The sequence below is a fragment of the Trachypithecus francoisi genome, unplaced genomic scaffold (assembly GCF_009764315.1).
Source record: "Trachypithecus francoisi isolate TF-2019V2 unplaced genomic scaffold, Tfra_2.0 Contig01440, whole genome shotgun sequence".
NCBI lineage: Eukaryota > Metazoa > Chordata > Mammalia > Primates > Cercopithecidae > Trachypithecus > Trachypithecus francoisi.
Genome location: NW_022681431.1, coordinates 28,057,860 through 28,081,427, shown reverse-complemented (window position 1 = coordinate 28,081,427; position 23,568 = coordinate 28,057,860). Strand labels below are relative to the sequence as shown.

Here is a 23,568-nt window from a genome sequence, read left to right as displayed (position 1 = left end):
TCTTGACCTGGAGCCAATACAAGATACTTAGCAGGCCAGGCACGGTGGCCCACTCCTGTAATCACAGCACTTCGGGAGGCCGAGGTGGGTGGATCACCTGAGGTCAGGAGATCGAGACCAGCCTGGCCAACATGGTGAAACCCCGTCTCTACTAAAAATACAAAAAATTAGCTGGCCGTGGTGGTGGGCGTCTGTAGTCTCAGCTACTCAGTGATCTCAGCTCACTGCAAGCTCCGCCTCCTGGGTTCACGCCATTCTCCTGCCTCAGCCTCCGGAGTAGCTGGGACCACAAGCACCTGCCACCACGCCTGGCTAATTTTTTGGTATTTTAAGGAGAGACGGGGTTTCACTGTGTTAGCAAGAATGGTCTCGATATCCTGACCTCGTGATCCGCCCACCTCAGTCTCCCAAAATGCTGGGATTACAGGAGTTAGCCACCACGCCAGGCCTCTTCCTCTCATCTTCTGTAACATACTTGATTTCTGGCTGACCATTTGCAATATCATGAATTCCTCCCCAGTCATTTCATTTCCTCCCCTTTTCCTTCCAAAATTATTTTTTCCTCCCACCTAGTCTACTCCAAGTAGAGCAAAAATAACAAAGACGAGTCATCAAAAATTTTTTCTCCCATTGTTAATCAACTAATCGTGTGATCATCGTTAAGTTATTTCACCCTTCTGTGCCTCAGTGTTGCCATCTTTAAAATGAAGAGCTTGGCTTTGATAATTCTTAAGTTCCTCTCAGGCCCTAGCTTCTTAGGATTCTATTATTAAATATGTTCATGCCAGCACTTTGGCTTTCCAAAGTGCTGGGATTATCATATATTCCAAAGATAAGGTACAGACATAACTTGAGCTCAGGAGTTCAAGACCAGCCTGGGCAACATAGCAAGACCCTGTCTCTACAAAAAATATAAAAATTGGCTGAGCATGTTGGTGCACAACTGTAGTCTCAGCTACTTAGGGGGCTGAGGTAGGAGGATCACTTAGGTCTGGGAGGTCAGGGCTGCTGTGAGCTGAGATCATGCCACTGCACTCCAGCCTGGGTGACACAGTGAGACCCTGTCTCAAAAAAAAAAAAAAAAAAAGCAGGTGGGATGCATACATCTGGTAAACAATATAGAGTGTCCCTGGCATCAAGAAGCTTATCATGTAATGAGAATATAGACAAGTAAAGAGGTAATTATGAAAAAGTCTCACATTAACAAAGGGAAAGTATAGGAGTCTATTAGCCCTGCTGAAAGCAGTTTAGAGTAGGTCTCATCTAAAGAAATATTTGATTACAGTTATAAATGAAGCAAGATTTATTATATCTTATGCATTTTTATTTATTATGAAAGCATATTTATATCTTATGCATTTTTATTTATTTGATGTAATCATTTTATTCCAATGACAAGATACAGATTATAAAACTTCCACTATAATTACACATAATTACCTTTTGTTGTTTTCCTACAAGAAATGCACAGGTATTTTGAGGTCTTTTGTATTGCATTATTGGCAAAGCACTGCATAGTATTAGTTTGTGGCTCTGTTACAATGGGTAATAACGGGAATATATGCAGATGTCTCTGCTATGATAAAATGTGATCTTGTTGGGTTACATTAACATTCCTTCAAAAGGTATTTCTCGGTTGTACTTCTCACAGTCTTTAGGAATTTCATTAAATCAGTGCCTCCAGTTCCTTTGGCATCCAGTTTTGAAGGGTCTTCAGAGGTCTTGTTCTTCTGTGGCTGCTGGCTTGCAGGAATCAGGACGTACTTAGTCACAATTTGCAGATGGTAGCTCCTCAGGGAGACCAGAGCTTTCACACAGGCATCATAAGCTTCCCGCAGGCCAGCATCACCTTTTGAAAGGACAAACTCACGGACTGAGGGACTTGACTCTAAGGAGCACAGGAAGTTTCTGTGAGCTGGTGGCATATATGTTCTCATGTCCTGGAGGAACTGAGCAGCATGTCCTACAGGAGCAAGAGAAAGAGGAAACATGGAGCTCACAGCATTCCCCAGTCCAGAAGAGAAAGGCAGAGTGAGGGCAGAGTGGGCAGGAGATCACTAATACAGCATTCAGTGAGGTCAAGGTCATTCTATTTGAAGGCTAATGTTTGGCTATTAGTCTTGCTACTAGCAATCATAATTATTGTAAAATACTACTAATTTTGAAAACTGAATGAGCTAAACTCATTTTCTCACAATAAGTATTTTTGTTTGCACTTTTTTTTCTTTTTTTTTTTTTTTTTTTTTGAGACAGAGTCTCGTTCTGTCAGCCAGGCTGGAGTGCAGTGGCACAGTCTCAGCTCACTGCAACCTCTGCCTCCCAGGCCCAAGCAATTCTCCTGCCTCAGTCTCCTGAGTAGCTGGGATTGCAGGCACATGCCACCATGCCTGGCTAATTTTGTATTTTTAGTAGAGACAGGGTTTCTCCATGTTAGTCAGGCTGGTCTCAAATTCCCAACCTCAGATGATCCGCCTTCCTCGGCCTCCCAAAGTGCTGGGATTACTGGCTTGAGCCACTGCGCCTGGCCTTTGTTTGCACTTTCTTTCTCTCTTTTCTACTGTAAGAAGCTGATGGTATAGACAAGGGCATATATAATCTGCAATTGACAGATTATGACTGATTCTTAAGAGAGTTTAAGAGATTGTGTTTAAATGAGTGTTCAGCAATAGCAAAGACATGGAATGAATCCAGGTGCCCATCAATGATGGATGGGACAAAGAAAATGTGATACATGTACACCATGGAATACTACACAGCCACGAAAAAGAATGAAATCAAGTGCTTCACAGCAACAAGGAGGCAGCAGCTGGAGGCCATTAGCTTAAGTTAGCCTAAGTGAATTAATGCAGAAACAGAAAACCAAATACCACATGTTCTCACCGATAAGTGGGAGCTAAATATTGAGTACACATGGACACAAAGATGGGAACAATAGACAGGGAGCATTTCAAATAGGGGAGGGAGGGAGGGAGGAAAGCAAAGGTTGAAAAACTACCTATTGGGCACTATGTTCTATACTTGGGTGAGGGGATCATTAGAAGCCCAAACATCAGCATCACTCAGTATACCTGTGTAATAAGCCTGCACATGTATCCCCTGAATCTAAAATAAAAAAATTAAATATGATTAAAAAATTTAAAAAAAAGTGCTCAAATTAAGAAAAACTCATGTTTGTACCCAGCCCGATGCTTTCCCCTTTGACTATTAAACAGAAGTTTAACAAAACAGAGAAAATTAAAAAATTCTTCTTGGAGCTTATTCCTCTCCTCCAGCTAAGCCCCTAGAAGACATACAATGAATGTGGCTCATCTTTAAACTTTGGTGCAGGCATTGCTGTGGGTGGCTGGGGCCACAGGACAGCTGAACAAGACCAGGGCCCAGACTCTGCTTGTCACTGAGGTCTTTATCTCCCCACTAACAGCCCTGTTTCATTTGTAGGTGACTGTCTCTTTCTGAGTCTGATCATACATTTTCAGAACATGACTTCACTGGATTCAACCACTCTTTATAGACATGTTCAGATTTCAAAATGGAACTTGGGTGTGAGGAAAGTTCTGCCACTTTTATTTTATTTATTTTATTTTATTTTTATTTATTTATTTTTTTGAGATGGAGTCTCACACTCTTGCCCAGACTGGAGTGCAGTGGCGCCATCTTGGTTCACTGTAAGCTCCACCTCCCGGGTTCACGCCATTCTCCTGCCTAAGCCTCCCCGATTGGCTGGGATTACAGGTACCCACCACCACACCCGGCTAATTTTTTGTATTTTTAGTGAAGACCGGGTTTCACCGTGTTAGCCAGGATGGTCTCGATTTCCTGATCTTGTGATCCACCCGCCTCGGCCTCTCAAAGTGCTGGGAATACAGGCATGAGCCACCGCGCCTGGCCTTTTATTTTTTATTTTTATTTTGAGACGGAGTTTCGCCCTTTTGCCCAGGCTGGAGTACAGTGGCACAATCTTGGCTCACTGCAACCTCTGCCCGCCGAGTTCAAGCAATTCTCCTGCCTGAGCCTCCTGAGTAGCTGGGATTAGAGGCACCCACCATCATGCTCGGCTAGTTTTTGTATTTTTAGTAGAGATGGGGTTTCACCATGTTGGTCAGGCTGGTCTCGAACTCCTGACCTCAGGTGATCCACCTGCCTAGGTGTCCCAAAGTGCTAGGATTACAGGCTTGAGCCACCGCACCCGGCCAGCTCTGCCACTTTCTAGCTGGTTCACAAGGAACCAGTCACTGACTCTTATTAAGTTTGTGTATCTTCATTTTTAAAGTGGGATCATGGCAACCAAATCCCTACTTGCCTGATTCTGCTAAAACCATCAGATAAGCTCAGATGAGATGCTGATGGGAAGGTGCTTTCTAGATATCCAAATACTATTGTGTTCACATAAGAGATGATTATTTCTTGCTATTTTCCACTCACCAGCATTCTGCTGGATGCCCAGCAGGACGTCAAAGCACTGAAAGATGCTGCTTTGTGCTGCGCTGCCCCCTGCAAACTGCTTTGGGTTTTTCCAGAACCCCTCATACACCAGACCGTCTGATAGCTGGGGGTTGCCTTTCCAGCTATTGGAGGAAAGAAAGAAAAAAAGAAAAGTCATTCTTTAGATTAATTGCTAATTTTCAGGTATCAAATCTTGCACTAGTAGTGAATAGAAGGTGACAAGAGATGTATTTCATGATCCTTCTTTCATGCCCCCTTGCCCCTGCTCATTTTCATGCATGAGAATGATAAATAATATAATCCTGCACAGATCTGGCATAAATATTCTAGGAATGGAATTTTAGCTTCGCACTAGCACAGACCACTCTTTTTAAAATAACTAGCTTTCCTGTCTCACCCTCCAATACATTCCTGGCCAAGTGATAATAGAACCGTCTAGTCTTTTTCTACCATATGAATTTTTGGATATAAATTGTTAGTCAAACCCAATGGATATTAGAGACCATCCAAGAGAATTTGGTGGTGTTCTTTGTTAAGTGAGAGCAAACAAATTCAAACATAAGACTACATACCCAGCCAAATATATGCGAAGAACACTGAAAAATGTATTTGGGTTTACGTGATCTGTAAAAAGATGGAATGTGTTTAATTAAGCAGCATCAGAGGTATACAGGGAAATCAAGGTGTTGTGTACAACTGATAACAGATTTCGGCACAGGCTGCAGGAAAAGGCATTAGGTCAGCCTGTGCTAAACAAAGCCCCTGTGGTTATAAGCGTTCACTCTCCTGCCCTCTTCCAGGAGGCCCGTTAAACTGTAAACTTAGTGCTTACTGACGTAACAGATAAAGTGTTTACATAAACAAACCAAAGACAAAAACAAAACAAACCAAAACAAAAGCCCAGAAACTAGACCTCCCTCTCTATTTTCAAAATTTTTAAAAATCGTTTGGTGACAGGGTCTCACTTCATCGCTCAGGCTGGAATGTAGTGATCATAGCTCACTGCAGCCTGCAGCCTCAACTCCTGGGTTCAAGCAATCTTCCCACCTCAGCCTCCCAAGTAGCTGGAAACTACACATATGAGCCACCGCACTCAGCCTCCTAGCCTACTTCATTTGAAAATGTAGCTTCTTGCCAAGGACTAAATAGCAATAACTCAAAACCCAGAGATAAATAATCAGGTATTTGTTGACTCTGTTCAGTAGGGCAGATTTCCTATTGCAAATTACTGCTTGTATACCTTTTTGTGTGTTTTTTGGGGTGTAGTTTTTTAGCTGTTAATTTTGCAACAAACTTTGAGCTCAATGACTTTTCTGTGTCATTTCTTAATTTGTGAAAAAACAGAATTAGGAAAGAGTTCTTATTAAGCAGAAGTTAGGTTTTTTTTTCCGGAACTTAAAACCACTCTCCCATGTAGAAAGTTTCTCAAAGGTTTTTAGTGGGAGGCGAGGAAGTTCCTTAGCATTAAATAGAGCCAGCTTGGAACTCTGGCTTCACTATTTACTGCCTGTGGAATCTGAGGTCATTTATCCTGTCTTTCTGAATTTAGATGACCTTACTTGTGAAATGGAAATAATGAAACCTACCACATAGAAAGTGTAGTGGTTTAGTAAGATAAAATACCTAAAGTGAAAACATACTAAGTGGTAGTTGCTTTTTGCTTCCCTTTTTTCAGCTATTCTACGTCTGGAACATTTGACTTGTCAGCCTAGACTGTTGCACCGCACACTACACTTGCCATGCATTTGGTGAAACACTTGAAGAGCTTTCTCCAGGCAAGAAGCTATTTCCAACAGTGCCTTTAGCAGAGTGTCGCGTTCTTGCATTTGCATTGCCCTGAATACAGTAGGAATTACCTAAAACAAAACAAAACAAAACAAAAAAAACAAACATTTAAGGTTTTCTTTCTTTCTTTTTATTTTTTTTTTGAGACGGAGTCTCGCTCTGTTGCCCAGGCTGGAGTACAGTGGCGCGATCTCGGCTCACTGCAAGCTCCACCTCAAGGGTTCACAGCATTCTCCTGCCTCAGCCTCCTAAGTAGCTGGGACTATAGGCGCCCGCCACAGTGCCCGGCTAACTCGGCTAATTTTTATATTTTTAGTAGAGACGGGGTTTCGCCATGGGGGCCAGGCTGGTCCCAAACTCCTGATTTCAAGTGATCTGCCCACTTAAGCCTCCCAAAGTGCTGGGATTACAGGCGTGAGCCACTGTGCCTGGCCAAATTCCCCCGTCTTAATCCATAAATTAAATTTGGGATTTTTATATTTCTTTCCTGGGCTGGACAGGAAAGAAATGTATTTGACTAAATTCCTTAGATTTATAGAAGCTTGGATTTGTTTTTATTCACATAGCATTTAATTTAGAGATATTTATATAGTCGTATATGTTTCATTTCTATTTTTGATAATCAAAACTATTGAATTTATGACACTGTATCGTAGTTCCAAAGCCACATTTTATTGAAAAATTTTATTTCCTACAGAGGTTTCAAGTTGGATTTTAAGTATATGGCTCTGAGATTTTATACTTTAGGTAATACACATTTATAAATAATTGATCCTTTATAAATAAATGATCCCATGTTGTATTTGTTAAGGATAAAGTTAACTCATGCTTAGTATAGTTTAGGCTCCGAAATGATTGCTCTGCTTACGTAAATTGACATACAAATTTTGAAGTGAGGATAGACGTACTTTGATAGCAGAAGCAGCTGCTATTTCCACCAATAGAGAGACCAGGAAGAATCCTTTACTGCAGTCTCCATCACGAAACGAGAACAAAACATCCATGTTCCTGAGGAAATTGGATAAGGAAGGCAAGAAGTTTAGCAAAAATTATGGGATTTTTTTTGACATTTTTATTTATCCTATTTTAGTTTCAACATAATTTTATGAGAGAGGTGTGGCAGGCCTTACTGTATCCATTATGTAGTTGGGAATATTAAGACTCAGTTGTTAGGCCCATTGTCTAAGATCACATAATTAATAGTAAGTAGACTAAATTGAGACCTAAAATTTCATGTTGAAACTCAGAACTAGGGTCGGGCATGGTGGCTCACACATGTAATCCCAGCACTTTAGGAGGCCAAGGCGGGTTGGTCACCTGAGGTCAGGAGTTCGAGACCAGCCTGGCCAATGTGGTGAAACCCCGTCTCTACTAAGAATACAAAAATTGGGGGCCGGGCGCGGTGGCTCAAGCCTGTAATCCCAACACTTTGGGAGGCCGAGACAGGCCGATCACGAGGTCAGGAGATCGAGACCATCCTGGCTAACACGGTGAAACCCCGTCTCTACTAAAAAATACAAAAAAAAAAAAAAACTAGCCGGGCGAGGTGGCGGGCGCCTGTAGTCCCAGCTACTGGGGAGGCTGTGGCAGGAGAATGGCGTAAACCCGGAAGGCGGAGCTTGCAGTGAGCTGAGATCTGGCCACTGTACTCCAGCCTGGGCGACAGAGCGAGACTCCGTCTCAAAAAACAAACAAACAAACAAACAAACAAAAAAGAATACAAAAATTAGGTGGCATGGTGGTCGGCGCCTATAATCCCAGCTACTCAGGAGACTGAGGCAGGAGAATCACTTAAACACAGGAGGCGGAGGTTGCAGTGAGCCAAGATCGCTCCATTGCACTCGAACCTGGGCGACAAGAGCGAGACTCGTCTCAGAAAACAAATAAACAAAACAAAACAACAACAAAAACAGAACTAGAAATTCCCAAACTAGTTCTGTTTCTATTATCCCGTTAACTTGTCACAGGCATTTATATTACCATACGTATATACTCAATGTTTACAGAGATATCTGTGAGGCAGAGTTTTAAAAGGTAATCTTTTGTTTAAATAATTATATTCCTATTCATATTTTAATTTGTGAGCCTAGTTAAATTTCTCAGTGGTTTATCTGCTTTACAAAGGAATTGACTGCGGAATTCAAATAACTGATTAGACCCTGTTTTTCTTTTTAATTGAAGTTTGGGCATTGGTGCAAACATAGTCTATCTATATATCTACGAGTTTTGTGGTGGTTAAATTCATGGTGTCTGAAGCCAGACCATCTCTGCAACTTACTTGCTGTTGTGTGACCTTGAGCAAGATATGACATCGTCTGCCTTGGTGTAAAGTGGGACTGACTGTTAATGTCATCCTCTTTTTTAAAAACCTTCCAGTTTCTCCCTTATCTTAAGATACTGTTTTAACTCCTTATCATAACTAAAAAAATCCTACATAATCTTTTATTATTATTATTATTTTTTTTGAGATGTGTCGCCCAGGCTGGAGTGCAATGGCACAATCTTGTCTCACTGCCACATCTGCCTCCTGGGTTCAAGCTATTCTCCTGCTTCAGTCTCCTGAGTAGCTGAGATTACAGGCATGTGTCACCATGCCCCACTAATTTTTGTATTTTTAGAAGAGGAGGGTTTTCGCTATGTTGGCCAGGCTGGTCTCGAATGTCTGACCTCAGGTGATCCACCTGCTTTGCCCAGCCATCTTTAAAAAAAAATAAATAATCTTTTTCTCAGTGTTATTTTTATCAATTATTATCAATGACATTAGCCATCCTTCAGCTTTGATAATACACCAAGATATTTATCACTTCAAGGCCTCACTTTTGCTGTTTCTTCTGCTATGAATACTCTTACCTTTTTCCTCTAGCTAATTGCTCAAATAACTTGCTTCAAGGGCTCCTGCATCACTCCTTTTATTTGGTTAGGGATCCCAATACTTTATCTTCTTAAGCCTTCTCTTAATCATATGGCAGTTTGCATAATTTTCATATACTGCCTTTCCTCTTCGTTAGTCTAGCTTCACCAAGGTGGGTTTATACTGATGATACTTACCTTAGTTTTTCCATCACTTTTTCTTTTTTTGAGATGGAGTCTTGCTCTGTCACCCAGGTTGGAATGCAGTGGCGTGATCTCCACTCACTGCAACCTCCACCTCCTGGGTTCAACTGATTCTCCTGCCTCAGCCTCCTGAGTAGCTGAGATTACAGGCACCTGCCACCATGGCCGGCTAATTTTTTTGTATATTTAGTAGAGATGAGGTTTCACCATGTTGGCCAGGCTGGTCTTGAACTTCTGACCTCAGGTGACCCGCCTGCCTTGACCTCCCAAAGTACAGGGATTACAGGTGTGAGCCACACACCCAGCCCAGTTTTTCCACCTCTTAGCCTATGTTTGGTATATATTATAGGTCAAAAGTAGTAAGGATTGGGTCAAAAAGAACAAGTTGGTATAAGATTACTTATTGACAATGGTAACTAGTTATGGACATAGGAGTTATTAAGTCATAGATACACAGTTGTATGTGCATTTTGTATGTTTGCATATTAATTTCCTATAGATGTATTTGAGTAGTATTCTTGTGTATATCTATAGCTATAATATCAAATAGACATAGTTGTAACACAATCATAGATACAATTAAAGACTGAGATTATTTGTTCTCTAAATAATCACTGAAATTATTTTTTTGGCTGAATTTAATTAATCATTTAAAAATGCATTTGGAGTCTATTGATAAACCTACATTCAACTATAAATAGCAAATTCTTAGACTAAAACAAGAATCAGATACTTACTCATAAGTCAGGGGCCTTATGAAAGCAGCCATGAAGCAATGGGCCAATTGAAAGAGAGAAAAAAAATCAATTTAACAGCAAATAATGATGAGTTGTTGCTATTTGATTGAATACTACTATCAGAGGTAAGACATAGTCAGGTAAAAGAAAAATTTTTAAAAATATTTCTTCAATAGGCATTACAAACATTTTTAACTTAATAACTTACAAATGAATTAAATAAATATGCAAGGAACACCTATGGACAGTCAAAATTAATTGTTTTATTTTTAGTTTTTTGAGACAGAGTCTTACTCTGTCACCCAGGCTGGTGTGCAGTGGCACGAACATAGCTCACTGCAACCCTCAACTTCTAGGGCTCAAGCGATCCTCCTGCCTTAACCCCCTGTGTAGCTGACACCACAGACATATGCCATCATTCCCGGTTAATATTTTTTTAAAAAACTAATTTTTAATAAGAAGAAACTTTCTAGATAGAATCCTTTTATTTTGTGGTATTCCCATTCACAGAGTATTCTTCTACAGACACACACCCAGAGACGTGTGCTTTGGTTCTCTCTTTCTTTTATTGTAGCAGATCTCATGCCTGAAGGGTAAAAATTACCTACATCTTGAGCAGACTGTTCTGAAAAACCAGTCATTGCTGCCTGTAATTAAAGATGTGTTGACTCTTAACCACAATTGGCTGCTAAAAAATTAAATTAATAGGATCTCAAAAACATGCTAATCAAAAGAAGCCAGACACAAGAGTCTATACTTTATGGTTTCGTTGATATGAAACCCAATAACAAAAATCATCTACTTTTTGATAAGGCAAAATATATTTGTCTGTGGCAGGAAAGGGAATTAAAAGAAGTACAAAGAAATTTTCTGAGGTGATAAAAATATTGTGTAACTTACTGAGAATGGTAGGTGTATGTAATTACGTAACAGTTAAATTCAAGCTGACCACTTAAGATCTGTGCATTTTACTGTGTTAACTATACACCTGTCACATATGTGTACATTTGTAGTGGTAGACACAGCAGTCCAAGAAACCGTACCCAACTGCGGAACTGAGAGGGACCATATCCAACTGAGAGGAAAACTGTGCTGCCCAAAATTAAGCCAATGAACAACTCCTGTTTTATTTAATTGGCACACACTCCAAACATTCCTGTTGTTCTCACTCTTTACATACTTATTAGGATCCTTTTTCTTCCAGTTTGCCAAGACACAGTCTGCATAAACCAGAATAGGAGGCAGTTCCAGTTTCTTGGAGAGTTGGCAGTAAGGAACAGCAATATTTCTTGGCAAGACCTGATTAAAATACAGTAGTTAGGTTTGTTTTTTGTTTTGTTTTGTTTTGTTTTTTTGAGATAGAGTCTCGCTCCTGTCGCCCAGGCTGGAGTGCAGTGGCAGGATCTCGGCTCACTGCAACCTCCGCCTCGTAGATTCAAGTGATTCTCCCACTTCAGCCTCCCGAGTAGCTGGGATTACAGGCACCTTCCACCATGCCTGGCTATTTTTGTGTTTTTCATAGAGATGGGGTTTCGTCATGTTAGTCAGATTGGTCTTGAACTCTTGAACTCAGGTGATCCTCCCGTCTTGGCCTCCCAAAGTGCTGGGAGGCCCATATGTGTTTTAAAGGTTAGATATTGCAGTCCGTATTAGTTTTATGTAATTAGGGTTGCCAGATAAAATACAGGATGAAAAATAAAGTAAAAGACTTAAAAATATAATAATGATAACAGTTGACATGTCAAGCCAGGGCATATTTTCTTTTTCATTTTGTCCTGTTATCGAAACTTTGACCAATGCAGTTATAATACTTTTAGAAAATTTTTGGAAAGTTAAATGTAAATTAGATGAAAATCTGTCACATAGCATAAGAAATCTGAGAAAATCTCCAAACCTTACGGACGTCTCCATGACCTTTATCCCACACATACGCCATGGTGATGAATCCCAGAACTAGATGTGCAAGGCGCTGTGACTTGTGGTCTGTGAGATGATCAATGCTGAGCATGTCTAACTGAAAGCAAATGGAGCAATTGACTCAAATCGATCTCGGTGATGTTTTATGCTTCAAAACCAAGTTAACAATATTAAGAAGTTATACAAGAAGAAAAATGTAATACATATGTCAAACCTTCTCAACTCTTTCTCGAAGTTGGCCAGACTCTATGAGATCAGGCAGATGTTTAGCAATGAACATCCAGTCATTATAAAAATCAGGTAGATTTTCCTTGAAAACACAAACAAAAAAAGATTTTTATTTACTAGTAGCAGTTACTGTAGCTTTGGCTTCCAACTGATAGTATGCCTTGCCCCCACATCCATTTTGTGCAGTGTTGCCCTGGCACATGGCTTACCTGTCTGGAAACACCAGCCTCTGTCTTGTCTTCTGCACACATGGGGCTGAAGACCCTTTCTGTGTTCCACCTCTTCCTCTCTCTTCAAACACTGCCATTTGCAGCTTTTCAAAGTTCACCTCAAAGATTTCACTAAAATCCTCCTGACTACTCTATTTGAAACTAATCTCCATTGTAAACTCTACGGATTACGCCTTTTCATATTGTTAAACAATTATTATCTGCTACTTTTGTTTTTTTTTTTTTTTCTTTTCTTTTTTGAATTGGAGTCTCGTTCTGTTGCTCAGGTTGGAGTGCAGTGGCGCGATCTTGGCTCACTACAATCTCCGCCTCCTGGGTTCAAGCAATTCTCCTGCTTCAGCCTCCCAAGTAGCTGGGATTATAGGCATGAGCCACCGTGCCCGGTTAATTTTTGTATTTTTAGTAGAGATTGGGTTTTGCCATGTTGGCCAAGTTGGTCTCGACCTCCTGACCTCAGGTAATCTGCCTGCATCAGCCTCCCAAAGTGCTGGGATTATAGGCATGAGCCACTGTGCCTGGCCTACTTTAGCTTATCTTGGCTAGATTTTAAGTTCTTTGAATGGAAGAAAAATGAGATGTGTTAAATGTCAGTAGTGGACTAGGCACTCTGCTGAATAATTTCATATATATATAGTATATGTATTTAATTATTGTAATGGCCCAAGAAGTTATCTCTGTATCATAAATAAGGAAACCCAGGCTTATACAGTTTACATACATTCTCTTTTTATACCTTGCTACATGATGGCAAGGTTTGTATTGTGCATTTAATTTATATCTCTTACAAGCCCTCGCATAGTGCTGGGCATATAGCGGTTGCTGTATGTATTCATGTTGATTACCTACTTTGGTTCCACTATAGGCTTGTTTTTGCCCATTAAGTAAAAATGAAACTCAAATAAAAGTTTCTCTTTGGAGCTTATCATATTTATAATCTCATCTCAAGGGGAAATACACAAATAAAAAGACATAGGAACCTTCCTAAAATGAGATATAGATCCCTGAGCAACTCCCCCTATACCCTGTTTCTATGCCTACTCTACCAGGTAGTTTCAAGGTACACCCTTAAGGTAATCAATGTTGAACCATGGGGATTAAGTGCAAATGGAAAGATTAACTTAAATCAACATGGGTGAAGTTTTGAGCTTCAAAATAAAGTTAATATTGTAAGTAAGCTATGAAACAAAAAGATAAATACAATATAAAATCCTAACATTTTCAACATCTGCATGTAATTGTCCGGCCTTAATCAGTTGGGGCAGATTTTTAGCAGTGAAAATCTAGGCAGTGTACTTCACTACTTAGCCACCTTTCTTGCTCTGAACTTTTTGCCCCAACTGTGCTGTAGTACTTTTAGAAGTAAACGTAGGCCAGGCGGGGTGGCTCATGCCTGTAATCCCAGCACTTTGGGAGGCCGAGGCAGGTGGATCACCTGAGGTCAGAGGTTCAAGACCAGCCTGACCAACATGGAGAAACCCTGTCTCTACTAAAAAAGCAAAATTAGCTGGGTGTGGTGGCACACAGCTGGAATCCCAGCTACTGACGCTGAGACAGAAGAATCACTTGAACTCGGGAGGCGGAGATTGCGGTGAGCGGAGATCACGCCATTGCACTCCAGCCTGGGCAACAAGATTGAAACTCCGTCTCAAAAAAAAACAAAAAAAAAAAACAAAAAAAATAAAAAGAAAGAAAGAAAGAAAGAAATGTAATAAATGTATTTTTGTTGTTTTTATTCTGTATTTCACAGTCTAGCACATGTTACTTTTTTGATTGTTCTGGTTTTTCCCCAAATAACAGACATACTTTTTTGTTCTGTACCGTGATTAGCATTTTATTTGACAGCATTTTCAGCAGGCATAAAATTTAATAAGTAATATGCTCTGGTTCAGAGGATCCCTATATGGTATAATATAAATTAATAATGAATCATACTGAGGATCATTCAAATTCTGCTAGATTAGAGATTGTGCCTTGTGTCTATATGGAATCAGAAAACATATTATTTTCCTTTGGACTAAGAAGCAGATAGATTACGAGAGATAAAATAAGAATATTTTTTGGTTCATAATTTCTAGGAAAGATCTTCAGTGAAGAAATAAAAGTAATCAATAGTTTTTTTTCATGTTTCCGATACAGTAAATCTAGCTTCTTCAGCATCTCAGCTAGCAGAATTACTATTATTATTATTGTTCTCAGGCAGGACCTCACTCTGTCACCCAGGCTGGAGTGCACTGGAGTGATCTCAGTTCACTGTAACCTTCGCCTCCCAGGTTCAAACAATTCTCCTGCCTCAGCCTCTCAAGTAGCTGGGACTAGAGGCACACCAACATGCTGGGTAATTTTTTTTTTTTTTTTTGCATTTTTAGTAGAGATGGGGTTTCACCATTTTGTCCAGGCTGGTCTCAAACTCCTGACCTCAAGTGATCCACCCACCTTAGCCTCCCAAAGTGCTGGGATTACAGGTGTAAACCACCACACCTTGTCAGAATTATTATTATTATTATTATTATTATTATTTTTGGAGACAGTCTCTCTCTGTTGCCCAGGCTAGAGTGCAGTGGCATGATCTCAGCTCACTGCAGCCTCCGACTCCCAGGTTCAAGCAATTTTCCTGCCTCAGACTCCTGAGTAGTGAGGATTACATGTGTATGCCATCATGCCCAGCGAATTTTTGTATTTTTTTAGTAGAGACGGGGTTTCACCATGTTGGCCAGGCTGGTCTTGAACTCCTGACCTCATGATCCGCCCGCCTAGGTCTCCCAAAATGCTGTGATTACAGGCGTGAGTCACACGCCCCCGGCCGAAAATCTTTTTTTTTAAGTAGCCAAGGAAGAGTTTTGTTTGCTTTCTTTTGTGGTTTTGCTTTACCCCTTGGAATCTGTTCTACAGGTATTCATAATTATCAAAATTGTTGCATTTTTAAGTAGAACCGAATCTCTGAGAAAGAAGAACCCATGATATAAAGTTTAGTAGTTTCTGAAGAAGATGGTTTTATTGTACCATTGATAAGTACATCTTTGAAACCATCCAGTCCTGGCATTTTTGTGGGTATGCGGGCAAACAGCAAGTTTGAGTATTACTGATTTGCATGAATAAAGCGAACTAGTGCTTTTGGCAATAAAATTAAAGCACACTCTTCATTTTCTTTAATTAACAATCCAAAAAGGAAAATTAGATTGGAAGGAGGTAGATGCTTTAAATTTCCCGGTATCACCAAAGTGTTTGCAGGATTTCATTTCTAAGCACAGTTAGGTTGGAATCTCTGACTAAACATTTGCTGTGTTTAAAGGTGCTCTCCAGTATGTGGACTGTAACTGTTTGAGCTACAAACAAAAATATACTTGTCTACAGAATTATCATAACATGTCCATAGAAATCTTCTCCTGGAATCCCATGTACCTTGTTAAACCGAAGATTGAAAGAAAGAAGAAAAGTAATGTCTTATTGTCCCTTCTTAAGAGAGGCAGTGTGGAATAATGGTTTTAAGATCATAGACTCTGAAGACAGGCTGCTTAGGCTCAAACTGACCTCTGGCACTTGCTAGCTACATAGTTTGATAATTACATTCTTCATGCCTTATACTTCTCATTAGGAACATGAGGATAATGACATACATACCTAGCCGGGTGCAGTGGCTCATGCTTGTAATCCCAGCACTTTGGGAGGCCAAGGCTGGTAGATAACCTGAGGTCAGGAGTTCGAGACCAGCCTGGCCAACATGGTGAAACCCCGTCTCTACTAAAAATACAAAAATTAGCCGGGCATGGTGGCAGGTACCTATAATTCTACCTACTTGGGAGGCTGAGGCAGGAGAATTGCTTGAACCTGGGAGGCAGAGGTTACAGTGCGCCGAGATTGTGCTACTGCACTCCAGCCCAGGTGATAGAGCAAGACTCCATCTAAAATAATAATAATAATAAATAATAAAAATAAATAAATAACATACATACCTTTGGGGATGGCTATGAGAATGGAAAGGGTTAATTTGTAAATTGCTTAGAAAAATGCTGTATTTGATAATTAAAATATTGATGATAAATTGGTTTACACAGCATTCATTAGAAGACACATTAGCAAATATAGTTTTTAAGGCAAACGTTTTTTCCACATAGCTTGCACTTTATAGGTAAAACTTGCAAACAAGAAAAAGGTAGTTCACTCTCTCACTTGAATCTTATGCTCAGTAAATAGCAAGCAATGATCATATAACATGGAAGGTGCTTGATGCGCAATCTCATAAACCCCATCAACTTAGAAACACATGTTTTTTATAATTTAAGGTATATCCCTAAGAGAAACGGATTTCTCTTTGACTCATGGCTCATTTAAAACTCTGGCTTTTTCAAAACACCTTCTCAAAATACAACTGTAATAACCTCTTTGTTTGTATTTTACTGTATAATTCTTATGTAAAGGTGATACACTTTCTATAGTTTCCTTTCCCACCATTCTCCATATCCATGTTTGGTAAGTAAGAAATACATAGATGACTCCATTTCTAGGGAGAAAATTTAAGACAAATTAAGTGAGATGCAGTTATCACAGGTCTCTCTCTAATTTTTACACTGCTTTATATGTTTGTTTACTAGAAGTTACTGAACCACAGTTGTTTAGTATAAGTTAACTTGGCCAGGTCAGAAATGAGAAGAAGATTCATTTTCCCACATTTTAGTGCCTTCTCTTACCTGTGGATTTGGCAGAGCGAAGCCCACTTCTTTATCAATATGGTACTCTTCACTGATTGTCCAGGAGTTTTCCATAGCATGTGCCATTCTTGTAGTCTGCTCCTCTGGTGCCCCTCAGTGTTTGAAGAGTTTTCAGAGCATCTTATACTAGTTGCTGCCACAGCCAATGACCAGAGTTTATCACAGGGGCAGTGAGAAATTACTTCCACTTTCGGAATGGTTTCATTTTCTAGTTTCTTTATTTGTGATATGAAAAACAATAAAACCACAAAAGCATCTTTGTGCATCATATGCAGAAACTGAAAGTTTGTATTCCATATCAGACGTGTAATCATTAAGCACATCATTTTCTAACTGCCATATGGGAAGCCGGAAAGGCCTGAAGGAAAACACAGCACTATGAAAACAAGTGGCCGGAGAAGAACAATTTACTTTATGGAGACTTTTAAATCTTTGAATGAAAATGAAAGCTACAGTCCTAAACTCTCATTTAGTTATTTCTCATTGGCTTTCTTTTAGGCTTCCATGGTTCTTTGAAAATATGTGTCATGTTTCAGCAGACCAAAACACATCCTGTGATACACTGAACTATTAGTCAATGGCTCTGAAGTAGGAAAAAAATAGAAGCCCATGAAAAATTAGAAACATAGTAACTCTCCACTTCCTTATTTTTTCTATTGAGACTTTTGTCAGTTTTTCCAGTGATAGCATTTGTCTTTCTCACATTTCTAATAAGTAACTTTTAGGAAGATTGCCTTGCATCTAACTGTACCTGACTGCCAGGGGCTGATGAGGCAACAGTCTGGCATATTTGGGTGCTTTGTAATATGTCAAAAGTTGGAGAAAAGGATAAAATGCCTTGCAAATTTTTTTTCAAAGTACAAATCAAGACTGCATTTGGTAAAGGTTTTCAGCTTGAATGCAAATCTGTGGTCACTTTAGAGGCATTGTTCGCTCTAATGAGAACAAGGAAGCTAAAGCAGAAACCGAGGTCGCCTGTTCCTCTAGATGATCAAAAGGAGAAAAGAGAAATAGTTCGTGTGAGTAAACTAAAAGACAATACTGTTTTGTCATCAGCTTATTAGTACTTGAAATAAATTAAATTGTGATAGCAGATGGCTTTCGTTACAGTCTAGAATAGCTCTCGCGCTATTCTCTACTACATTTTGGCTGTTTTTTTCAAATGTCGTTTTGGAGGAAAATATTCCTTGAATAGGAAATGTAAGCAAAACTGAAACCAAAATTATACAGCAAAGAGAATACAATGATTGTGTTTCTTTTGAATGCATGATTCATGAGACTAATACTTTGGGAATCAGCTCACGGAAAACAAAAAATCATGAAGACCTATCATATCTGTTTAGAAGACAACAATACAAATAAAATATTGAGCATTAGAAAATATGTGGTTATTCCTAAGATTTTTCATTCTTTGTACTTGAAGTTTTTATGGGTGAGTCAAAGTGAAGACGTGGAACAAAGTTTTAGATGATTCTGTCCCGGGATTAAGTTTTTAAGAAGCGTAAGTTTTTTTTTTTTTTTTTTGAGACGGAGTCTTGCTCTGTCGCCCAGGCTGGAGTGCAGTGGCCGGATCTCAGCTCACTGCAAGCTCCTCCTCCCGGGTTCACGCCATTCTTCTGCCTCAGCCTCCCGGAGTAGCTGGGACTACAGGCGCCCGCTACCTCGCCCGGCTAGTTTTTGTATTTTAAGCGTAAGTTTTTGACGAAGCTTTTTCTTGATTCTGTTTATCCAGTCATCCCACTAAATCTATCCCACCCTTGGGCCAGGAGCAGTGGCTAACGCCTGTAATCCCAGCACTTTGGAAAGCTGAGGAAGGCAGATCGCTTGAGGTCAGGAGTTGAAGACCAGCCTGGACAACATGGTGAAACCCAGTCTCTACTGAAAATACAAAAATTAGCTGGGCATGGTGGCATGTGCCTGTAATCACAGCTACCCGGGAGGCTGAGGCAGGAGAATCACTTGAATCAGGGAGGTGGAGGTTGCAGTGAGCCGAGATTGTGCCACTGCACTTCAGCCTGGGCGACAGAGCGCAATTCCGTCTCAAAAATAAAATAATATAATAAAATAAAACTGAATTGGACTGAAATAGAAGACAATGATTTGTGACAAAAGTCTGTCCAGGTGTGTTGACAGACTTTAGTCATTCTTTCCGTAACATGAGTTAAGTTAATGAAAACACAGAAAAGGGAACCGAGGTAATTGTTTTCTTCTTTGGCAGATCTGGACTTAAGGCAGGTAAGAGAACTTAAGGGAACGACTTCTTCCAGTGTCTACTGGCCTCCAGGGGCCTTTAATTTGAAGTAACCAGCATATCCAATTGCCATATTTTTGGGTGTCTATTTCTGAGCCCCAGTATCCCTGTCTGAAACTTTCCTAATGTTTCATACACAAAAAGTTGAGTTGGTAGTTGTGGAGAGATAAACTGAGTTAGTAGCTAAATGGCAAAGGATCTCATTAAACCAGTCTTCTCACTTCTGGGAAAAGGCCAGTCTAATTAGTCTTCTCACTTCTGGGAAAAGGCCAGTTTTGTTTTATTTCAGGAGATGGCTTTGTAGATGGGATCTTAAAGCTAAGACTCTATATATGATGCAGACAAAAAGATCTATAGTAAGAGCCATTGTTACAGAATTGGAAGAAAAACAAAGGTTAATGCTTGGAGTAGTTTACAAACTAGTTGCTTCTAAAGTCTGGAGGACAGCTGAGAATATCAGTAGCAATCTGACAGATTTTCCTGGATTGTAGCTTGTGTGCAAAGTTTGTCCATTTATAAAACATTGCAGTGATTTTTCTTTAAAGCCAAGTTGGCTAGTATCAGCTTGCAGAGTCTTAGGAAAAAGGGAATTTTAACATTTAGTGATTCCAAGTCAGAAATGTAGGAGGAAAATTGAAAATGCTTGTCTGGAGGTTCAAAGACAGATTTTGATAGGACTAACAATTTGGGATTTAGTTTAGATTACAGGCAAATAAAAAAATTGAGAAAGAAAGAACAAACAATGAACTGGAATCTAATTATAGTTTTTTTTTGTTTTTTTCTTTCCTGAAACATGATTTTTCTCTCTTCAGTCCCCCATTTCTACCAAGGATAAATAAAAGTAAAGCCATTTTATTTGCATATTAAGTTTTAGTCTTATTGTAGTTGGCCTCATTATTTGCATAAAGTGCAGTAAGCATATCGATTTGTAACACAGGCTCTTTTTAAGTTTATTTTGCTGGAACTTTTCATAAGGAATCTCAGATTAAACTTTTAGAAACCTCTTTAGGCTAGGAAGCCAAGCCGAGGATTGGATTTGCTCTTAGACTGTGTCAGTAACACCTGTACACGTTAGTGAATTTCTCTTTTCTCAAGGTCCCCAAAATAACTTGAGGTTCCTGGGATGTCAGAAAGTGACATGCTTACTTATCACAAGCCCACCGTGTGAACCGTGTATTTAAGATATTAGATCAGTTTTTCCAAAAGCTCCTATGGGCTTCATAATATCAACCTCAGTTTCTTAAAGCTGTCTGGTCATATCTGAAAATATGGCATTTCAGTCAAAGCCTTGGTAAAATAACAAGAATCTCCAGCTGTGTTCTGTGGCAAAAGGGAACAGATTCTTATTGAACTTATTCAAATAACTATTTTGCCATAAAATAGAAATACTCATAAATAGTTTCCAAATTCAGGATTGAGCAGATAGAGACAAAAGTGAACGTTTCAATTTTGTTCAAAAAAGTATACTTACCTATTTCTGTAAAGCTTAAGAGAACCAACAGTTTCCTTAACTCTGTAAAGCAAAACATAAAAAGAATCAGCAATATTTTAAACAAAAAAGTAATTAAAATTACATTAGTCCAATGTACTTAATTCTTGTTTTGCTCGATGTTAACAATTTTATGACTTTTTAAAAATTAAGAGTTCCGAAATTGTTTACTCAGTCCTATAATACAATCTTAAAATTATAAGAAATTTGCATTCAAGAGTACTTGTTTTTTTTGTTATGTTTATTTTTGGTTTTTTTTTGTTTGTTTCTGAGACGGAATTTTGCTCTTGGCCAGGCTGGAGTGCAATGGCATGATCTCGGCTCACTGCAACCTCCACCTCCTGGGTTCAAACGATTCTCCTGCCTCAGCCTCCTGAGTAGCTGAGATTACATGTGCACGCCACCATGCCCAGCTAATTTTTTTTATTTTAGCAGAGACAGGGTTTCACCATGTTGGTCAGGCTGGTCTCGAACACCTGACCTCAGGTGATCCATCCACCTCTGCCTCCCAAAGTGCTGGGATTACAGACATGAGCCACGGAGTCCAGCCAAGAGTACTTGTTACAGTCCTTTCCATGAACTTTCTTGAAGACACAACACTTTAGGATTTGCAAAGAGCTTTCAGAATAAAAGGATCAGCATAAAAAAATTAATTGTGAGCAAGACTAAAAATGGCCATGGTTAAAGATGGAATTAACAAGAAAACTACGTCATTTTTTATGTCCTACAACACTTTAACATAATACTCATAATTATGACTAATAACGTATAACAAGACAAATACAATTTTAGGAATCTCCTATAATTTTGGAGTAAATACTAATAACATGACAATACAAATATAATTTTAAAAAGGTTAAATGTTATTTCTTATTTGAAAATCTTTATACATAATTGAACATATCAAATAAGCTGGTTTATTATTTCTTTTGGAAGCTTCAGCAGATTTTTGGAATATCTAAAAGTTAGTTTGAGGTCAAAAATACTTAATTTTAGATTTTGAAATATAATTGTGAGAAGCCTCTCAAATATGCTAAAGGTTTCAAATACTTGATCAAAATAGGATCATAGGTCCGATGAAAAAATAATAGTCATTCATTTAGCAAAAGTGATAATTAGAAGATCTCAACAAGCAAAAACCTTTGCTGTTTGATTGACAGGAGACTCAGTTTTCCAAATAATCAAAACACCTTCTGAAGAAGCATGACAAGACATGAGGCCTACAAAATCTGTTTCTCTTTCTTGATTCTTTTTTTTGTTTTTTTTTTTTGCATTTTCTCGGAACATGTACAAAAATCTTTTCTTTTTATTAATCCTATGCAAAAATAGTGTTTAAAAGAGAAAATCAACCACTAGCTTTGTCTTTGTGTACTTTAAATACTAAAGCTAATTTTAATGAAAACGTATAAACAAATTTCTCTGATATCAGTCAGCTTTGCACACAAGATAAAATTTTCATAAACTTTCTATAACCTATTATAATTTTTTCCTACTCTTCTACTTCTTAAAAATTCTTTATATCCATTTAGTTTTACCTATATCATTTTTTTCTCCATTCACTTAGTCTGAAACAACTTTTATTTATTTTTATTTTTTTGGAGACAGGGTCTTGTCACTCAGGCTGGCGTGCAATGGCCTGATCGTGGCTCACAGCAGCCTTGATCTCCCAGGCTCAAGTGATCCTCCGATCTCAGCCCTCAGCCTCCACAGTAGCTGAGACCACAGGTGTGTACCACCACCCTCGCTAATTTAAAAAAAAATTATTTTCTTGTAGAGACAGGGTCTCCCTCTGTTGCCCAGGCTGGCCTCAAGAAATCCTCCCACTTCAGCCTCTCGAAGTTTTCGGATTATAGATACGAGTCACTGTGCTTGGTCTGAAACAACCTTAAGTCACCTCTAAACTAGACAAAATCACTTTTCCTTTGACAAACCACATGCTCATGCCTTCCTTGTAAATGTTCTCACCGAAAACATACGTTGCCTTTTTTTGTATACACTTTTCATACAAAATTGTTTACCTTATTTTTAGTGGTTTTAATTACATATATTAATTATAATTTAACTCTTAGTATCTTAATTTTTAGTGAAAATCTAGGAAGGAACTCTTTCATATCAGTATTTGTAAATGAAAACCATTTTATAATTCTTAAAAATATTTCCTCAATTTTTCACGTTTATCAAGGGATTCAAATATATTTATCTTTTCTATATCACATCAAAATAAGGTATCAGAGTATTCAGACTTAAACTTATGCTTAATAATTGATGTGTCAGTATTATAACTTAGAAATAACTCAGATATTTCATGATTAACTATTACTTAATTTAACATAATATGACTTTAAGACTTTAAGAGTGACAATTACCAAAAAATTTTTGAAACTATAATAAATTTTTTAATAAAACTTTACTCCATTTGTATTTACCTAATTTTCTCATTTTTAACAATTATGTCTGAATTGCTCATGAAAAACAATAGTACTCATTTAAGCTGAAGCTTTTGGTTTGTTTGGGTTTTTTTTTTTTTTTTTTTTTAAGATGGAGTCTTGCTCTGTCACCCAGGCTGGAGTACAGTGATGCTGTCTTGGCTCACTGCAAGCTCCGCCTCCTGGGTTCATGCCATTCTCCTGCCTCATCCTCCCGAGTAGCTGGGACTACAGGTACCCGCCACTGTGGCCAGCTAATTTTTGTATTTTTAGTAGAGACAGGGTTTCACCATGTTGGCCAG

The 23,568-nt window shown here is 38.9% G+C and overlaps 1 protein-coding gene across 3 annotated transcripts; it reads right to left on the bottom strand.

Moving 5' to 3' along the window:
* Positions 1–1,358: 1,358 nt before the first annotated feature.
* On the bottom strand, positions 1,359–17,275 carry IDO1 (indoleamine 2,3-dioxygenase 1). Of its 3 annotated transcripts, XM_033231975.1 has the most exons (11): positions 17,080–17,275; positions 12,151–12,246; positions 11,914–12,033; positions 11,200–11,318; positions 10,020–10,034; positions 7,137–7,236; positions 6,182–6,299; positions 5,016–5,067; positions 4,423–4,565; positions 3,069–3,102; positions 1,359–1,963 (listed from the first exon to the last, which is right to left on the bottom strand). In XM_033231975.1, the coding sequence occupies exons 1-11, from the start codon at positions 17,164–17,166 to the stop codon at positions 1,867–1,869; spliced, it is 981 nt and encodes a 326-aa protein (XP_033087866.1). In that variant the 5' UTR covers positions 17,167–17,275; the 3' UTR covers positions 1,359–1,866. The 3 variants fall into 3 exon arrangements, with proteins under 3 accessions (XP_033087866.1, XP_033087856.1, XP_033087860.1); XM_033231965.1 differs by lacking the exon at positions 3,069–3,102 and having other exon boundaries at positions 1,359–1,968; positions 4,422–4,565; XM_033231969.1 differs by lacking the exon at positions 3,069–3,102.
* Between the last annotated feature and the right edge of the window lie 6,293 nt (positions 17,276–23,568).

Bases quoted from the DNA above. Each gene is read 5' to 3' on its own strand.
- IDO1 (XM_033231965.1), bottom strand. From the start codon at position 17,166: ATGGCACATGCTATGGAAAACTCCTGGACAATCAGTGAAGAGTACCAT. The intron at 6,300-7,136 runs GTACGTCTATCC...GTTTTGTTTTAG, and splicing joins CAGCTGCTTCTGCTATCAAA to GTAATTCCTACTGTATTCAG. The intron at 5,068-6,181 runs GCAAGTGTAGTG...ATCTTTTTACAG, and splicing joins AGTGTTTCACCAAATGCATG to ATCACGTAAACCCAAATACA.